The sequence below is a fragment of the Pan paniscus genome, chromosome 9 (genome assembly GCF_029289425.2).
Source record: "Pan paniscus chromosome 9, NHGRI_mPanPan1-v2.0_pri, whole genome shotgun sequence".
Classification (NCBI taxonomy): Eukaryota; Metazoa; Chordata; class Mammalia; order Primates; family Hominidae; genus Pan; species Pan paniscus.
This window is the reverse complement of record NC_073258.2, coordinates 63,588,513-63,608,651: the sequence shown is the minus strand read 5'-3', so window position 1 is coordinate 63,608,651 and position 20,139 is coordinate 63,588,513. Positions and strand designations below refer to the sequence as shown.

Here is a 20,139-nt window from a genome sequence, read left to right as displayed (position 1 = left end):
AAAACCCGATGGTACGTTCTATCTACTGAGATAGGGAAAAACCGCCTTAGGGCTGGAGGTGGGACATGCGGGCAGCAATACTGCTTTGTAAAGCATTGAGATGTTTATGTGGATGCACATCTAACAGCACAGCACTTAATCCTTTACCTTGTCTATGATGCAAAGACCTTTGTTCACGTGTTTGTCTGCTGACCCTCTCCCCACTATTGTCTTGTGACCCTGACACATCCCCCTCTTAGAGAAACACCCACAAATGATCAATAAATACTAAGGGAACTCAGAGGCTTATGGGATCCTCCATAGGGGATCCTCCATATGGGATCCTCCATATGCTGAACGCTGGTTCCCCGGGTCCCCTTCTTTCTTTCTCTATACTTTGTCTCTGTGTCTTTTTCTTTCCCAAGTCTCTCGTTCCACCTTACGAGAAACACTCACAGGTGTGTAGGGGCAACCCACCCCTACATTAGTGGAAGAAAAAATTCAATCAGCACAAATAAATAGAATAGATCCCTTAGCCCCACTCCAACTTTTGATTTTTGCTACTGCACATTCTCCAGCAGGCATCAATGTTCAAAATACTGATCTTGTGGAGTGGTCATTCCTTCCTCACAGTACAATTAAGACTTTTACATTGTACTTGGATCAAATAGTTACATTAATTGGTCAGGCAAAATTACGAATAATAAAATTGTGTGGAAATGACCCAGACAAAATAGTTGTTCCTTTAAACAAGGAACGAGTTAGACAAGCCTTTATCAATTCTGGTGCATGGCAGATTGGTCTTACTGATTTTGTGGGAATTACTGATAATCATTACCCCAAAACAAAAATCGTCCAGTTCTTAAAATTGACTACTTGGATTTTACCTAAAATTACGAGACACGAACCTTTAGAAAATGCTCTGACGGCGTTTACTGATGGTTCCAGCAATGGAAAGGCAGCTTACACAAGGCCAAAAGAGCAAGTAATCAAAACTCATTATCAATCGGCTCAAAGAGCTGAGTTGGTTGCAGTCATTACAGTGTTACAAGATTTTAATCAACCTATTAATATTGTATCAGATTCTGCATATGTAGTACAGGCTACAAGGGATGTTGAGACAGCTCTAATTAAATATAGCATGGATGATCAGTTAAACCAGCTGTTCAATTTATTACAACAAACTGTAAGAAAAAGAAATTTCCCATTTTACATTACTCATATTCGGGCACACACTAATTTACCAGGGCCTTTAACTAAAGCAAATGAACAAGCTGACTTACTGGTACCATCTGCATTCATAAAAGCACAAGAACTTCATGCTTTGACTCATATAAATGCAGCAGGATTAAAAAACAAATTTGACGTCACATGGAAACAGGCAAAAAATATTGTACAACATTGCACCCAGTGTCAAGTCCTACACCTGCCCACTCAAGAGGCAGGAGTTAATCCCAGAGGTCTATGTCCTAATGTGTTATGGCAAATGGATGTCACGCAGGTACCTTCATTTGGAAGATTATCATATGTTCATGTAACAGTTGATACTTATTCACATTTCATATGGGCAACCTGCAGACAGGAGAAAGTACTTCCCATGTTAAAAAACATTTATTATCGTTTTGCTGTAATGGGAGTTCCAGAAAAAATTAAAACTGACAATGGACCAGGATACTATAGTAAAGCTTTCCAAAAATTCTTAAATCAGTGGAAAATTACACATACAACAGGAATTCCCTATAATTCCCAAGGACAGGCCATAGTTGAAAGAACTAACAGAACACTCAAAACTCAATTAGTTAAACAAAACGAAGGGGGAGACAGTAAGGAGTGTACCACTCCTCAGATGCAACTTAATCTAGCACTCTATACTTTAAATTTTTTAAACATTTATAGAAATCAGACTACTACTTCTGCAGAACATCTTACTGGTAAAAAGAACAGCCCACATGAAGGAAAACTGATTTGGTGGAAAGACAACAAAAATAAGACATGGGAAACAGGGAAGGTGGTAACGTGGGGGAGAGGTTTTGCTTGTGTTTCACTAGGAGAAAATCAGCTTCCTGTTTGGATACCCACTAGACATTTAAAGTTCTGCAATGAACCCATCGGAGATGCAAAGAAAAGTGCCTCCGCGGAGACAGAAACACTGCAATCGAGCACCATCGACTCACATGATGAACAGAATGGTGATGTCAGAAGAACAGACGAAGTTGCCATCCACCAAGAAAGCGGAGCCACTGACTTGGGCACAATTAAAGAAGCTGACACAGTTAGCTAAAAAAAAAAAAAAAAAAGCCTTGAGAACACAAAGGTGACACAAACTCCAGAGAGTAGGCTGCTTGCAGCTTTTTTTTTTTTTTTTTGAGTTGGAGTCTTGCTCCATCACCAGGCTGGAGTGCAATGGTGCGATCTCAGCTCATGGCAACCTCCACTTCCCAGGTTCAAGCAATTCTCCTGTCTCAGCCTCCTGAGTAGCTGGGATTACAGGCACGTGCCACCACGCCCAGCTAATTTTTCTATTTTTAGTAGAGACGGGGTTTCACCATGTTGGTCAGGCTGGTCTTGATCTCGTGATCCACCCGCCTCGGCCTCCCAAAGTGCTGGGATTACAGGCATGAGCCACCATGCCTGGCCGCTTGCAGCTTTGATGATTTTATCAATGGTGGTAAGTCTCCCCATGCCTGCAGGAGCAGCTGCAGCTAATTATACCACTGGGCCTATGTGGCTTTCCCGCCCTTAATTTGGGCAGTCACATGGATGGATAATCCTACTGAAATATATGTTAATAACAGTGTATGGGTACCTGGCCCCACAGATGATCGTTGCCCTGCCAAACCTGAGGAAGAAGGAATGATGACAAATATTTCCACTGGGTATCGTTATCCTCCTACTTGCCTAGGGAGAGCACCAGGATGTTTATTTTTTATTTTTATTTTTTTTCAGTAGATAATGATGTCATTTATTTAAAATGTTTACTCCAAGAAATATATATATATATATATATAAAATAAGACAATTACAGCACTAAACCAGGCACCTTCGACCAAATCACAACCTCCTCTTTGATTCCCCTTCACACTAAGCCTCTTTCAAATTCTTTTTCCTGAGCTAGAAGACCAGTCAGATGCTCGCAGGGATGTGCCAAGCACGTTCCCAGCCGGGCAACTGTGTACCTTTCTCTAGGAGTGCACGGCACCCTTCCCTGACAATTCTTTGTTTTAAAGGATTTAACCCATTAGGAAGCCCATTTTTCAATCTAAGCCAGAATGAGGTGCGGGACAAGGCAGTCTTCACTTTGAAGGTCCCTTTCCTGCTCCAGTCCCTGGGCTAGGGTTCTAGAAGAGGCTGGCTGCCGGGTTTACATGAGGCCACGGAAGATCTAAGTCCAGCTCTGCCCAGGGCGGCTCCTGCAAAGGCTGGGACCTCAGGTGCTGCGTCCTCAACCCTCTTGGTGACCACGACTCAAAGGAGAGACCTCAAGGGTTCCAGGAGCACAGGTGCCTGGGCTGCGTTCCAGGAGAGACCTGTCCAGGGAAATGGATCAGGCTGTCGCATGGAAGCTTGAGTCAGAGATGGTGGTTTTGGGGTGATTTGGACAAATTAGGTTAGTTTAGCAAACTCTGAAGTGGCAGAAGCTTCTACCCTGGACTACTGACTGAACACAGATCAAGAGATGCGCGTGGCGTCAGACTAAGTCTTAGAGAGATGCAGGCCAGTCTCTTCCCACAGGGCCTTGGGACTGGCTGGACAGACACTGCTACATGCCCTCCAAGGGCAGGAGTCATGGTAAGGAGCGACTGGGGTGGAAAATAGGGAAAAAAGTAACAACAACTAGATCATTTTTGGCATTTTAACATGGAGACAGTGACAAGTGGTAACAATAGCTAAAGAAAAAACTTGAAGAGACCAATATTTAACTTTCCCATCCACCCAAATCTCACACTTAAGCTCTAGTGCCATCTCCCCCATAAGCACCACTGAACTAAATATCTATTTTAAAGCACCCAAACCAGTCCAGACCCTCTGGAAACCAAGAGCCCCAGCCCCAGCTGTTGCCTCTCTTGGGTCCAGGCAAGAGGAGGGTTCTGGGAAAGGCACCTCATAACTCACTCAGTGCAGTGCACACAGCGGCTAGCTTGGGCACGGGCACTTGACGGGGACACGGGTGGCAGTCACGGCATCCGTGCTGACATGTGAGGAAGGGGACTCTTTGGTAATCCCAACTATTTGGTACTAGAGCCAAGCAAACGTGACTAAAGGGAGCTGGGTCAGCAGAACGGTACCCCGAGTCTCAGCAACAGGATGGCCCGCACGAGGCAGGATCCAGGCAGGGGAGAAAAGGAGACCAAAGCACAAGGCGATCGAGGCTGGTACAGAAAGGGCTGATCCTTCTTGCAAGGACTGGAGAATGCATTTGACTGCTGGCTGATCAATCTCTAATTGGCGAGTGTGTGTGACAAGGCTCAGCCCTGGCTCCGCAGGGAGCCATGAAGCTGACTCAACTGATACAAATGTTCCCACCTCTGCCCCACCCCCAAGTCCCCATGGTTCCACAATCACCTGATTTTCATTTGGACTTCTTTAACAGCTAAAGTAGATATAAGTGGCTAAACACAGATCCCCAATCCCCCACCAGGGGGGACACAGCTGATTCTATAATGTTGCAGCCAGAAGGCTGTGGGTGTACAGGCAGCCAAGAGGAGAAACAGAACTGACACCGGCCTAGGCCGATCTGCAAGAAAAAGCGGGAAAGGAGTGACCCGGATGCTTCCGAAGCACGCGAGCATGATTTTGGATGGAGGTGGGCCGGCGACTTCGCCTAGCTGCTGCCGGTTCCTGTAAGGGACATTTTTTCTGAGTAAATGGTGGTTCCTCTTCCATGTAGCATCCACTTAGATCACGATGCTAATTATAACTGGAAAGGAGTGTTTTGGGGAGTGTATTCAGGAGAGGAAGAAAGAAAAAAAAAACACCTAGATTGCTCAAAGTTTCTGCCTCTTTGTAGGAATGGTAAGTCAACTACGAGCAAGTATTTTAATTCGACATTAAGAGGAAAAAAGGGTCTTTGGAAAGCAAACAGAAAAAAAGGTAGTTAACGTTGGATCGCTTGTAAAACGGAACCTCAGGGAGTCTAAATAAAAATGCACCTTCGGTCCACTTTTGCTTTTTTAAATTCCTTGTTTGACTTCCCGTCCCAGTGCACATGGAAATGACAGCTGCCATGAGAGGTGTGGAGTCGGAGGAGTCTCTGGGAGCATCAGAGGGTTTGGGGGCTGTATTCTGGCAGTTTCTTGATCTTTTCTTTCTCAGTTTCACTTTCATCTCTTGCTATCACCAAGGAGTGTGAGTAGCCCATGGCGACCGGCTCTGAGAAAATGCCATGTAGAGTCTTCACCTCCTGGGCTGCAGTGGAAGACTTGGGCTTGTGATCCCTGTAGCCCAATTCCCCAAAGGTCGGTGATGGGCCCCAGCTGATGGTGCTCTCATCGGCTGCCACAATGATGCTGCTCTTCCCACAAGCCAGGCTCCAGATTCTCCAGCTGCAGAGGTCCTGCACTGCTTCTGGGTACATGGTAGATTCATGGGAGGTGTTGGTGGCCCCCCAGAAAAACAGACCACCCACTTCACTGACGGCAAAGGAGCAGGTGTAACCAGCATAGATCTGGGAAGCCCCATGCCCAGGGAAGTCAAATAGCTTCACCAAGCGGGGGACCATCTCATCCTTCTGCTCTGTGTAGCCCAGCCAGCCATAGCCACTGAAGACCCAGGAGAAGACTCACTTCTGGGAGTCCAGGACCAGCATGTGGTTAGCGCCACAGGCCACGTCTCGCATAACCATATTTGGTACAGGCAGAATCTGTCTTTTGTCTTCTCAATGAAGATGGCCACTCGCCGGGGAACTAGTTTGCAGTCATATTCTATCTGCTGTGCCCGGGCAATGAACTTCCCAACTGAGTTGTGTCCCAGCTGACCATATTCAGGGCACCCAAAGGAATAGAGGTTTCCTTTGCAGTCCATTATCATACTGATTTTCAGCCTCACAGGCCATTTTGGTAATTGTCAGGCTGTTGTACATTATCTGCACAGGGCTGGGGACAGCGTCTGTCTAGTTGCCAAGGCCCAGCTGCCCCATCTTGTTTTCCCCAAACGCAAACACGGAGCCCGTTTCCGTCAAGGCCAAGGTGTGGTTCCACGCACACGCTGCACACAATCACTTCGTGGCTGAGACCCTCGGTGAGTCTGGGGGCTTCTACTCTCTTGGTGTCACCATGTCCCAGCTGCGCCTTCTCATTTCGACCCCAGCTCCACAGCTTTCCTTCTGTGGTGATGAGGAGGCTGTGTGCAGCACAGGAGCCCGAGACCACTGTCCGCACCCGGACTCCCGCCAGGCACCCATACCTATGGGGTCCCCACAAATTCTGACGGATATTGCCGTAAGCAGCTTCCTGTTTAGGAACTTTTTTTTTTTTTTTTTTTTTTTTTTGAGACGGAGTCTTGCTCTGTTGCCCAGGCTAGAGTGCAGTGGCGCGATCTCGGCTCACTGCAAGCTCCGCCTCCCGGGTTCACGCCATTCTCCTGCCTCAGCCTCCTGATTAGCTGGGACTACAGGAGCCCGCCACCACGCCCGGCTAATTTTTTTTGTATTTTTAGTAGAGACGGGGTTTCACCGTGTTAGCCAGGATGGTCTGGATCTCCTGACCTTGTGATCTGCCCGCCTCGGCCTCCCAAAGTGCTGGGATTACAAGCCTGAGCCACCGCTCCCGGCCTTGTTTAGGCACTTATTTTCGACCAATCAAGTCCCAGTTGGTTGCCCCCAAAATCAAAAGCTCCCCTTTGCACTTTGTGAGGAAGTCCCTGTGGCCTTCCGCAGTGTATTGTGTCCCTGGGTACTTGAGATTAGAGAATGGTGATGACTTTTACCAAGCATACTGCCTTCAAGCGCTTTTTTAACAAAGCACAGCCTGCACAGCCCTAAATCCATTAAACCTTGAGTAAACACAGCACGTCTCAAGTTTGACGTGCTTCTTGGTGTGCTCAGGTTCGGCGACCACCACAGCCGCACCGCCCACCTTGCCTGCTGCCACAGGCTGCGCCGCGCGCTTGCCCCTGCCGGGGGCCCCGTCGAGCTCCAGGCCGTCCTCGTCGCCGCTGCTGCTGCCACCACTGCTGCTACTGCAGCGCTCGGGAGGCTCGCGCTTCCGGCTGCGGGGCCGCCACGTTTCCTGGGCCCTGGCGTGGGCAGTGCCGTTGCCCGAGCTCAGCTCCTCCCAGGCCGCCACCGCCGCCTTCTTCCTGGGCATGGTTGCGGCTGGTTGGAGTGATGAGAAACCAGAGAGAAAAAAGGAAGAGAAGCAACTAAAAGACGGATCGGAGGGCTTTTTTTTTTTTTCCTGGCCCAGACGAGGGCTCCAGCCCACTCAGATACACTTAAAAATGCGCCAGGATGTTTAATGCTGCAATCCAAAATTGGTTGGTAGAAGTACCTACTGTCAGTACCACCAGTAGACTTACTTATCACATGGTAAACAGAATGTCACACAGGCCACAGGTAAATTATTTACAGGACTTTCCTTATCAAAGATCATTAAAATTTAGGCCTAAAGGAAAACCTTGCCCCAAGGAAATTCCCAAAGGATCAAAAGACACAGAAGTTTTAGTTTGGGAAGAATGTGTGGCCAATAGTGCGGCGATATTACAAAACGATGAATTCAGAACTATTACAGATTGGGCACCTTGAGGTCAATGCTACCACAATTGCACAGGACAAACTCAATTGTGTCCCAGTGCACAAGTGAGTCCAGCTGTTAATAGTGACTTAACAGAAAGTTTAGACAAACAGAAGCACACAAAATTACAGTCTTTCTACCCTTGGGAATGGGGAGAAAAAGGAATCTCTACTCCAAGACCAGAAATATTAAGTCCTGTTTCTGGTCCTGAACATCCAGAATTATGGAGGCTTACTGTGGCCTCATACTGCATTAGAATTTGGTCTGGAAATCAAACTACAGAAACAAGAGATCGTAAGCCATTTTATACTATCGACCTAAATTCCAGTCTAACAGTTCCTTTGCAAAGTTGTGTAAAGCCCTCTTATATGCTAGTGTTAGGAAATATAGTTACTAAACCAGACTCCCAAACTATAACCTGCGAAAACTGCAGATTGTTTACTTGCATTGATTCGACTTTTAATTGGCAGCACCATATTCTGCTAGTGAGAGCAAGAGAAGGCGTGTGGATCCCTGTGTCCATGGACCGACTGTGGGAGGCCTCACCATCCATCCATATTTTGACTGAAGTACTAAAAGCCATCTTAAATAGAGCCAAAAGATTCAATTTTACTTTAATTGCAGTGACTATGGGATTAATTGCAGTCACAGCTACGGCCGCTGTGGCAGGAGTTGCATTGTACTCTTCTGTTCAGACAGTAAACTTTGTTAACCATTGGCACAATAATTCTACAAGATTGTGGAATTCACAATCTGGTATTGATAAAAAATTGGCAAATCAAATTAATGATCTTAGACAAACTGTCATTTGGATGGAAGATAGGCTCATGAGCTTAGAACATCGTTTCCAGTTACAGTGTGACTGGAATACGTCAGACTTTTGTATTACACCCCGAGTTTATAATGAGTCTGAGCATCACTGGGACATGGTTAGACGCCACCCACAGGGAAGAGAAGATAATCTCACTTTAGACATTTCCAAATTAAAAGAGCAAATGTTCAAAGCATCAAAAGCCCATTTAAATTTGGTACCAGGAACTGAGGCAATCAGCAGTTGCTGATGGTCTCACAAATCTTAACCCTGTCACTTGGGTTAAGACCATCGGAAGTACTATTATTGTAAATTTCATATTAATCCTTGCGTGCCTGTTCTGTCTGTTGCTAGTCTGCAGGTGTACCCAGCAGCTCCGAAGAGACAGCGACCGTCGAGAACGAGCCATGATGATGATGGCAATTTTGTCAAAAAGAAAAGGGTTATGTGGGGAAAAGAGAGATCAGACTGTTACTGTGTCTATGTAGAAAGAAGTAGACATAAGAGACTCCATTTTGTTCTGTACTAAGAAATATTCTTCTGCCTTGAGATGCTGTTAATCTGTAACCCTAGCCCCAACCCTGTGTCGCAGAGACATGTGCTGTGTTGACTCAAGGTTTAATGGATTTATGGCTATACAGGATGTACTTTGTTAAAAAAAAAGTGCTTGAAGGCAGTATGCTTGTTAAAAGTCATCACCATTCTCTAATCTCAACTACCCAGGGACACAATACACTGCGGAAAGCCGCAGGGACCTCTGCCTAGCAAAGCCAGATATTGTCCAGGGTTTCTCCCCATGTGATAGCCTGAGATATGGCCTCGTGGGAAGGGAAAGACCTGACCGTCCCCCAGCCTGACACCCGTAAAGGGTCTGTGCTGAGGAGGATTAGTAAAAGAGGAAGGCCTCTTTGCAGTTGTGATAAGAGGAAGGCATCTGTCTCCTGCTCATCCCTGGAAGATGGAATGTAACACCCGATTGTATGTTCTATTTACTGAGATAGGAGAAAACAGCCTTAGGGCTAGAGCTGAGATGTGCTAGTGGCAATACTGCTCTTTAATGCACCAAGATGTTTGTATACGTGCACATCAAGGCACAGCACCTTTTCTTAACCTTGTTTATGACACAGAGACCTTTGCTCACATGTTTTCCTGCTGACCCTCTCCCCACTATTACCCTATTGTCCTGCCACATCCCCCTCTCCGAGATGGCAGAGATAATGATCAATAAATACTGAGGGAACTCAGAGACCAGTGCCAGCGTGGGTCCTCCGTATGCTGAGCGCCGGTCCCCTGGGCCCACTTTTCTTTCTCTATACTTTGTCTCTGTGTCTCTTTCTTTTCTCTGTCTCTTATCCCACCTGACGAGAAACACCCACAGGTGTGGAGGGGCAGGCCACCCCTTCAATCATTTCACAGTATCTACTGGAACTGATCATATGCACATTCCATGACTCAGCAATTATACACCTGTGTATCTGTCCATCAGAAATGTGGACAGGTGTTCACCAAAAAAGCATACACAAGTGTTCACAGCAGCAGTAGGTGTAAAACAGTAGTCCCCCCTTATTTGAAGGGGATACGCTCCAAGATCCTCAGTGGATGCCTGAAACCTCAGCTAGCACTGACCTCTATAAACACTATGTTTCCCCCTATACTGTATGTACATATCTATGATAAAGTTTAATTGATAAATTAGGCACAGTAAGAGATTAACAATAATAAAATAATACAATTAAAACAATATACTGTAGTAAAAGTTATGTGAATGTGGTCTCTTTCTCAAAACATCAGACCGCGGTTGAGTGTGGGTAACTGAAAGCACAGAAAGTGAAACCGCAGATAAGGGGAGCTACTGTAACCCTAAACTGGTTACAGTCTCAAACTCCTGACCTCAAGTAATCCACCTGCCAGAAAAAAAAAATTAAAAAAATTTTAAATTTATTTTTATTTGTTTATTTTTGAGACGGAGTCTCGCTCTGTTGCCCAGGCTGGAGTGCAGTGGCATGATCTCGGCTCACTGCAACCTCTGCCTCGTGGGTTCAAGCTATTCTCCTGCCTCAGCCTCTCGAGTAGCTGGGACTAAAGGCGTGTGCCACCATGCCCAGCTAGTTTTTGTATTTTTAGTAGAGATGGGATTTTACTATGTTGGCCAGGCTGGTCTCGAACTCCTGACCTTGTGATCCACCCGCCTTGGCCTCCCAAAGTGCTGGAATTACAGGTGTGAGCCACTGCACCTGGCCTATTTTATTTCACTTTTGAGATGGAGTTTTGCTCTTGTTGCCCAGGCTGGAGTGCAATGGTGTGATCTCAGCTCACCGCAACCTCCACCTCCTGGGTGCAAGTGATTCTCCTGCCTTAGCCTCCCAAGTAGGTGGAATTACAGGCATGCGCCACCACGCCCAACTAATTTTGTATTTTTAGTAGAGACAGGGTTTCACCATGTTGGTCAACTGGTCTCAAACTCCTGACCTCAAGTAATCCACCCACCTCAGCCTCCCAAACTGCTGGGATTACAGGTGTGAACCACTGCACCTGGCCCTAAAATCTCTTTTTTTTTTTGAGACAGAGTTTCACTCTGTCGCCCAGGCTGGAGTGCAGTGGCGTGATCTCGGTTCACTGCAAGCTCCTCCTCCTGGGTTCATGCCATTCTCCTGCCTCAGCCTCCCAAGCAGCTGGGACTACAGGCGCCTACCACCATGCCCGGCTAATTTTTTGCATTTTTAGTAGAGATGGGGTTTCACCGTGTTAGCCAGGATGGTCTTGATCTCTTGACCTCGTAATCCACCCGCCTCAGCCTCCCAAGTAGTTGGGATTACAGGCATGCGCCACCATGCCCGACTAATTTTGTATTTTTAGTAGAGACGGGGTTTCACCATGTTGGTCAGGCTGGTCTCAAACTCCTGGGCTCAAGTGATCCACCCGCCTCAGCCTCCCAAGCTGCTGGGATTACAGGCGTGGGGCACCGCGCCTGGCCCTAAAATCTTTTTATATGGCAAAAATACCATAGCAAAAGCAAAATAAAAACAGCAGATTTGGGTTTTTTAATTTTATTTACAGCAGAACATAACCTTAAGGCTCATAAGAAAGAGCCAGGTACAGTGGCTTGTGCCTGTAGTTCCTGCTACTCAAGAGGATGAGGTAGGAGGACCACTTGAGCCCAGGAGCTCAAGGCCAGCCTGAGCAACATAGAGAAATCCCATCTATCTGTAAAGAATGTTAAAAAAGTAAAAGAAAAAACAATGAGACTGATAAGAAAGGGAAAAAATAATTCAAAGGAAAAAATGAGTGTAGGACAAAACTAGGCAAATTTGTAAAAAGGAAAAACCCATAAACAAATGTAAAATGCTCAAACTCACTGTCAGAGGGAAGAGCAAATTAAAGGAACAGTGTTACCCTTTACCTGTTAGATAAGGAAGGAGGGTTCTCCCAGTCCCTGCTGGTGGCGGGCCCACCTCTAACATTTGCAAGGGGCCATGGCAACAATACAAATACAATTGGAGGCCCACATACCATATATTTAAGATTGGGAATTTATAAGTATGTTCTATCCTGTTACTGTGGTAAATGTATCTTGAAAAATCGGTATTTTTCTTGTATATATGTTTCACTGTATATAAGGTGAACTTTTTTTTTTTTTTTTGAGACAGTCTTGCTCTGTGGCCCAGGCTGGAGTGCAGTCGTGTGATCTCAGCTCACTGCAACTTCCATCTCCCAGGTTCAAGTGATTCTCCTGCCTCAGCCTCCTGAGTAGCTGGGATTAAGGGCATGCACCACCACTCCCGACTAATTTTTTGTATTTCAGTAGAGACGGGGTTTCACCATGTTGGCCCCAGGGTGGTCTTTAACTCCTGAGCTCAGGCAATCTGCCTGTCTTGGCCTCCCAAAGTTCTAGGATTACAGGCATAAGCCACCACACCCAGCCATGAATGTTTTCATATACATAGTGAAATTATGAATACAGTCAACCAAAATAACATACTTATCATCTCACAGTTACCTTTCTTTATTTTTTGTGGTAAGAGTACCTAAAATCTACTTTTTTTTGTTTTTTTTTGAGATGGAGTCTTGCTCTTTCGCCCAGGCTGAAGTACAGTGGCGTGATCTCAGCTCACAGCAACCTCTGCCTCCTGGGTTTAAGGAATTCTCTGCTTCAGCCTCTCGAACAGCTGAGATTACAGGTGCGTGCCACCACACCCAGCTAATTTTTCTGTATTTTTAGTAGAGATGAAGTTTCACCATCTTGGCCAGGCTGGTCTTGAACTCCTGACCTCGTGATCCGCCTGTCTTGGCCTCCCAAAGTGCTGGGATTACAGGTGTGAGCCACCGCGCCCAGCCTTTTTTTTCTTTTTGAGACAGAGTCTTGCACTGTTGCCCAGGCTGGAGTGCAGTGGCGTGATCTTGGCTCACTGCAACCTCTGCCTCCCAGGTTCAAGTGATTCCCCTGCCTCAGCCTCACGAGTAGCTGGGATTACAGGCGCCCACCACCATGCCCAGCTAATTTTTGTATATTTAGTAGAAATGGGGTTTCACCATGTTGGCCAGGCTGGTTTCAAACTCCTGATCTCAGGTGATCTGCCCACCTTGGCCTCCCAAAGTGCTGGGATTAGAGGCATGAGCCACTGCATCTGGCCTCTAAAATCTCCTCTTAGCAAATTTCCAGTACACAATATTATTAGCTATAGTCCTAATATTATACTTCTCCAGACATACGCATGCTACATAACAGTAATTTTGTACCCTCTGGCTTACACCTTCCCATTTCTCCCACTCCTGGTAACTACCATTCCATTCTTTGTTTCTATGTATTCAATGTTTCTTTTTTTTTTTTTTGAGATGGAGTTTTGCTCGTCGCCCAGGCTGCAGTGCAACAGCGTGGTCTCGGCTCACTGCAACCTCTGCCTCCTAGGTTCAAGCGATTCCACTGCCTCAGCCTTCCAAGTAGCTGGGATTACAGGCACCCACCACCACGCCCAGCTAATTTTTATATTTTTAGTAGATACGGGGTTTCGCCATGTTGGCCAGGCTGGTCTTGAACTCCTGACCTCAGGTGATCTGCCCGCCTCAGCCTCCCAAAGTGCTGAGATTACAGGCGTGAACCACCACTACTCCCAGCCTCAATGTTTCTTTTTGTTTCAGATTCCATATTTAAGTGAGATCATGTAGTATCTTTCTGTGACTGGCTTATTTCACTTAGTATCATGTTGCTGCAAATGGCAGGATCTCCTCCTTTTCTTACCAAGGAATTATATTCCACTGTATATATACATTATACTTTATCCATTCTTCATTGATGGACAGACACTGTAGTTGTTTCAATATCCTGGCTAATTTGAATAATGCTGCAATGAACATGGAAGTGCAGATATCTTTACTAAATGGTGATTTCATTTCCTTTGGGTATATGCCCGGAAGTGGGATTGCTGGGTTATAAGGTAGTTCTATTTTTAATTTCTTTAGGAACCTCCATACTATTTTATCTAGAAAAATATTAAAAAGCTATGGTTTTCACATGACCGAAAGCTGACAAACTACCAATGACGACTTAACTTAGTTATTATTGTGTATACCAGGGTCATTTGTTAATCGGCTGGTGATGGCAGATGAATGGCAAACACACACACATACACGCACACATGCACGCGCACACACACAGACACATTTAATAAATTATGTATTTATTCCATAAAAATATTTTTTCTTGGCTTCATTCCAGGGAGTACTGATTTTTTTTTTTTTTTTTTTTTGAGACGGACTCTTGCCCTGTCCCCCAGGCTGGAGTGCAGTGGTGTGATCTCAGCTCACTGCAACCTCTGCCTCCTGGGTTCTAGCAATTCTCCTGCCTCAGCCTCCCGAGAAGCTGGGACTACAGGTGCACACTGCCACGCCTGGCTGATTTCTTGTATTTTTTAGTAGAGACGTGGTTTCACCATGTTGCCCAGGCTGGTTGTGAAATCCTGAGCTCAGGCAATCCACCCACCTCGGCCTCCCAAAGTGCTGGGATTACAGGCGTGAGCCACCAAGCCCGGCCTGATGATGTTCTTATACTTAACGTGACTTCTATTGACAAAATGGCAAAAAAGACAATCTTTCTTGAGTCAACATAGTTTTTAGCAAGTTTCTAATTAATTTTAATTTAGAGAAGCTTCCTTCTGCTGAAGCAGCAGCAACTGGAATTACCAACAAAATTCTCAAAGCAGTACTTAGATTTAGAAATGAATACTGATTTTTACATTATCACACTCAAATACTATATGGATTTATATATAAATTGTGATTGCAGAGTGCATTAAAATTTTTAACTTGATCATATAAATCACAATCACTTATAGTCTTTTTATAATCTTTTAAACAGTATCTAGGTCTATGCAGATAAATTCTTTTAAGTTTTGATGCTGGTATATTCTGAAGAAAATCAAAAACAGGAGAATGTTATTCAATTTTGTTCAAATCTCTCTTCAGATGATACTATGCTCTGGTTTATACTGAACTGAAAAATAGTTTCTATAGAAACTGGTTTAGGGATTATCTCTCTATGAATTTTCTTCAAGCTAGGTAAATATTTTTGTTCCCTTGTTTCAATTTCCCTGGATTTTGTTGGAACATCATTTTTGTTGTATATCTCACATGCAGTTTTGATTTTGTTTCTATAAACTTAAAAAAAATTTAAATCGGCCAGGCATGGTGGTTCACGCCTGTAATCCCAGCACTTTGGGAGGCTGAGGTGGGCAGATCATCAGGTCAGGAGATCGAGACCATCCTGGCTAATATGGTGAAACCCCGTCTCTACTAAAAATACAAAAAATTAGCCGGGCGTGGTGGCGGGTGCCTGTAGTCCCAGCTACTCGGGAGGCTGAGGCAGGAGAATGGCATGCAGGAGAATGGCGTGAACCCTGGAGGCAGAGCTTGCATTGAGCCGAGATTGTGCTACTGCACTCCAGCCTGGGTGACACAGCAAGACTCTGTCTCAAAAAAAAAAAAAAAAAAAAAAATTAAATCCTTTAAAGGTGAAGTAGCCACATATATATATTTATATGGATGTGTGTGTGTGTGTATGTCAGATAAGCAAGTAGATACTCCCAGAAAAAAAAATTTAAATTTATATATATAAACTTATATATAATATATCATATATATATGATATATTATATATATATATTTTTGGTTACGGTTTTGTTAAATTTATTAATAGAAATCAGATTTATACTAAATAATACAAGTTCAAAATTAATTTCACTTTTTGTTAAAGTCCATGATTTGCTCTTTGAAGACTTTTTATGGTTTTGCTGAATTCTTCTTATCTAAATTCAATTTAATTACTTCAACAGCATTTCGTTGGTATTCTCATCGTGCACCTGAGACTTGTTATAGGGTGAAATATAAGTTTAGTCAAGATATTCCATCTTTGGGCATATCTAGAAGACACTGCATTTATTCCCTCTATTGTTCCAAAGCACCACCATTAGTGGCACAGTGGAGGTCATGCATCCTAGAAACAAATTTCAAATGATGGGCTGTATATGTCACATAGTATGCTTCTGGATTCTTAGCCAAGCTTCTTGCTTGTACATCTCTCATTTACCAACCACATTTGCTCCATTATCACAGGCTTGCCTTCAACAATCCTTGAAATTAGTGTCTAAAACAGAAAGTTTTCTTTCAATTTTTCACTTAATTCAAAAATCACACTTTAAGGAGGAGATATAAAGCCAATGAAACATGGAATGATTTAGACTTGTTTTTCTTCAAGCAGTAATGGTCCACTCATGGTACTATGAGTACCACGGTATACTCTAGTTGAACTGAGTAACTATTTTATTAAAAAATTTTGGGCTGGGCACGGTGGCTCACGCCTGTAATCCCAGTACTTTAGGGGGCTGAGGCAGGCAGATCACGAGGTCAGGAGTCTGAGACCAGCCTGGCCAACATGGTGAAACCCCGTCTCTACTAAAAATACAAAAAATTAGCCGGGCATGGTGGCATGCGCCTGTAGTCCCAGCTACTCGGGAGGCTGAGGCAGAAGAATCTCTTGAACCTGGGAGGCGGAGGTTGCAGTGAGCCGAGATTGTACCACTACACTCCAGCCTGTTGACAGAACAAGATTCTGTCTCAAAAAAAAAAAAAAAAAAAAAAAAAAAATTGGCCAGGTTTGGTGGCTCACCAAAGCACTTTGGAAGGCCAAGCAGGAGGGAAGATCCCTTGAGCTCAGGAGCTTAAGACGAGCCTGGGCAACATGGCAAGACCCCGTCTCTACTAAAAATAAAATTAGCCAGGCATGGTGCATGCCTGTAGTCCCACCTACTTGGGAGGCTGAGATGGGAGGATCACTTGAGCCTGGGAGAATCACTTGAGCCTGGGAGATTGAGGCTGCAGTGAGCTACGACTGTAACACTGCACTCGAGCCTGGGTGACAAAGTAAGACCTTGTCTCAAAAAAACAAAAAAACAAAACCCCACAAAACCAAAAAATTTATTGACAAAAAAATTTTTACAAATGATTTCATGTCTCACTTTATTCTCCATTAAACTCATAATCTGTTGGAATTCTCTATCCTAGGTAATGATCATTACTTTCATTATTTTTGTCTTAATTATATGTTTGGCATTTTACCAAATTTTGAAATCTCTTTTACTAAAACCTAGAAAATTTCCATTGTTTTTTGCACACACTATACTGACGGTGTCATGAAAAGAATGATTAGGCTTGGCTAAATATTGGACACATTGTATTATTCTTTCAAGAATATTACATCAGTATTTTATATTGTTTTCTGTTTCCGGTAAAATCAAGTGTTTATTCGGCCTCTTTCCCTCAATTCCTGTAACAGGATGTGTGTTTTATCGTGTGTGATTCTTCATGATTAGCAATTAAATCTTCCTTTAGTAAAGAAGGAGGTTGCCATGATTTCATCTGACTTGTTCAAACTGTGGATTTGGTGAGAATAATTTTCTTACTAATTTTAATTGTTTTGATTAATAAGTAGATCTTAATTGAACAAAACCTTTGTAATGTCTTGTTTGTGAATTTTATGTGGGTCACCCTGGAAGAAGACTGCTTACTTTTACTGCTTCCAGTGTTGGAAAATGCAAGCAGCCTGCTTCTTTGAAGATTTTTACTCTTTTTCATTTTTTCTTTTGTAAGCTCCACTTTATAGCATTCTTTTTCTACCAAAATCTTGACTTATACTCATTTTCAATAATCTAAGGGATTAAAAGTGAAATATAATTATATCCAAAGTATAAAAAAATGAGAATGTATTTTCATAAAAAAATAAAGAGCTAATCTAAAAAAAAAAAAAAAAAAAAAAAAAAAAAAGTTGGCCGGGCATGGTGGCTCATACCTATAATCCTAGCACTTTGGGAGGCCGAGGTGGGCAGATCACCTGAGGTCAGGAGTTCGAGACCAGCCTGGCCAACATGGTGAAACCCTCTCTCTACTAAAAATACAAAAATTACCCAGGCATGGTGGCGCACACCTGTAATACCAGCTACTCAGGAGGCTGAGGAGAATTGCTGGAACCTGGGAGGCAGAGGTTGCAGTGAGCCGAGATCGTGCCACTGCACTGCAGCCTGGGCAACACAGTGTGACTCTGTCTCAAAAACAAACAAAACCAAAAAAAAAAAGAAAAGCAAAAAACAAAAAAAAAGAAGTAATTTGCAGATATAATTTCCAAAAAGTTACAAAAGTAATTGTAAAATATACAAAATTTTTATTAATGTTAAAGTTAAAATATGAATTATAATTAGTAAATACAATACATAAAGGTTAAAATTACATGAAAGCTAAAAATTTTACCACTGTATTTTTGAAATTAACTGCATCTTTTAAATATTTTCATCAAAATAAAACCATTCATAATTCTAACAGTCAACGTCCATGTAGTTGCTAACACGGAGAGTTAGCAACTACAGGAGCTTTTTGTTTTTCTCTGTTATCAGTTTTTCTCACACAGGTTCTGTCTAGACCTGTGCTGTGCACTTACAGAAGCTGCAGCTCCATGTGGCTACTGAGTAGCTGCTAGCTAAATGTGGCTGTCCTCAGTGAGATGTACTGTAAGTGTAAAACACACCAGATTTTGAAGATTTAGTACAAAAAAAGAGCAAGACATCTTATAATTTCTTATATGCATTACATGTTGAAATATTTTGGATATATTTGGTTAAATAAAATATATTATTAATTTCACTTTTTTTTTTTGAGACAAAGTTTCGCTCTTGTTGCCCAGGCTGGAGTGCAATGGCGCGATCTTGGCTCACTGCAACCTCCGCCTCCCGGGTTCAAGCGATTCTCCTGCCTCAGCCTCCCGAGTAGCTGGGATTACAGGCACGCACCATCATGCCTGGCTAATTTTTTGTATCTTTAGTAGAGGCGGGGTTTCACCGTGTTGCCTAGGCTGGTCTTGAACTCCTGAGCTCAGGCAATCTGCCCGCCTCGGCCTCCCAAAGTGCTGGGATTACAGGTGTGAGCCACCGCACCCGGCCAAGGCCAATCTTTTAAAACAGACTCTGAACCTGAGGAACACATCAGAATTACCTGGGAACCCTTTTTATAATATACCTGTCTGGCTTCTCCACCTCAGATCTATTTAAATCTGATTCTTCTGGCGGGGTGGCCTAAACACGCATATTTTGAAAAAGCTCCCTAGGTGATACAAGGTATACCTCTGATTAAGTATCATTACTCTAAAAAGTATGCGGAGTCAATAGATTTAATTCCATTATAAACTCCCAGGCCATATTCACATTTTACTTTCAAATTTTGCTTTAAATAAGCAGTCCTTTATTTAGGATTTCAAAATCTGTAACAGAAAACTGTAATTCAGAAAATGACTAATTTGAATTTCTAAGAGTTGTGCTGATTTCTCTAAACTATGAAAGAGTACTTAAGTTTATAAGGTACACTAGATCACAGATAACCTGTTTAGTCTATTTAAGATAAACTGATCAAGAAGAATCCAGATAACTGATACATTAATACGTGAAATTCTTCTACTAAATCATGTCAGAGGCTGGGCTCGGTGGCTCACGCCTGTAATCCCTGCACTTTGGGAGGCCGAGGCAGGTGGATCACCTGAGGTCAGGAGTTTGAGACCAGCCTGGCCAACACGGCGAAACCCCGCCTCTACTAAAAAAAAAAAAAAAAAAAAAAATGAGCCGGGTGCAGTGGTGTGTGCCTGTAGTCCCAGCTACTCAGGAGGCTGAGGCAGGAGAACCGCTTGAGCCTGGGAGGCGGAGGCTGCAGTGAGCTGAGATCGCACCACTGTACTCCAGTCTGGGCAACAGAGAGAGACTCCGTCTCAAACAAAACAAAACAAAACAAAACAAAACAAAAGAATTGTAGATAACCAGGTATTTGCCAAACTTTCATATTTTAATAACTCCCAAATAATGTGAGCCACAGGTAAGACTTACTTTTGACAATCTGTTTTCTGAGCACCTTTTTCGTGCTTCTCTTTTTCCAGGCGCTTTTTGTTTCTCTCTGTCACCAGTTTTTCTCCAGGAATCTCTGGAACCCCCATAGCTGCTGCAAACTGCGCTGCGCCTTGGTCAGTCAGAAAGCAATGAGGTGTCTGAGCCAGAAAGAAAAGAGAAAATGATTGTTTTTTTGAAAATTTTAAATCTT

The 20,139-nt window shown here is 43.7% G+C and overlaps 2 protein-coding genes and 1 pseudogene across 4 annotated transcripts in view; all 3 read right to left on the bottom strand.

Annotated features, from left to right (window-relative positions):
* ASRGL1 (asparaginase and isoaspartyl peptidase 1) overlaps nucleotides 1-20,139 on the bottom strand; it is a 50,520-nt gene that overhangs the window by 11,367 nt on the left and 19,014 nt on the right. For all 3 annotated transcript variants that reach the window (XM_003828480.5, XM_055094410.2, XM_003828479.6), the window contains exon 4: nucleotides 19,929-20,086. In XM_003828480.5, coding sequence (XP_003828528.3) covers nucleotides 19,929-20,086 — 158 coding nt within the window. The remainder of the gene's footprint in view (nucleotides 1-19,928; nucleotides 20,087-20,139) is intronic.
* LOC134731235 (protein RCC2-like) lies at nucleotides 5,240-6,485 on the bottom strand (annotated as a pseudogene).
* On the bottom strand, nucleotides 6,485-7,726 carry LOC100988320 (protein RCC2-like). Its single transcript, XM_063608513.1, has one exon. It carries the CDS (start codon nucleotides 7,281-7,283, stop codon nucleotides 6,930-6,932), a length of 354 nt encoding a protein of 117 aa, XP_063464583.1. The 5' UTR covers nucleotides 7,284-7,726; the 3' UTR covers nucleotides 6,485-6,929.

Coding starts and splice junctions, on each gene's coding strand:
- LOC100988320 (XM_063608513.1), bottom strand. CDS start 7,283: ATGCCCAGGAAGAAGGCGGCGGTGGCGGCCTGGGAGGAGCTGAGCTCG.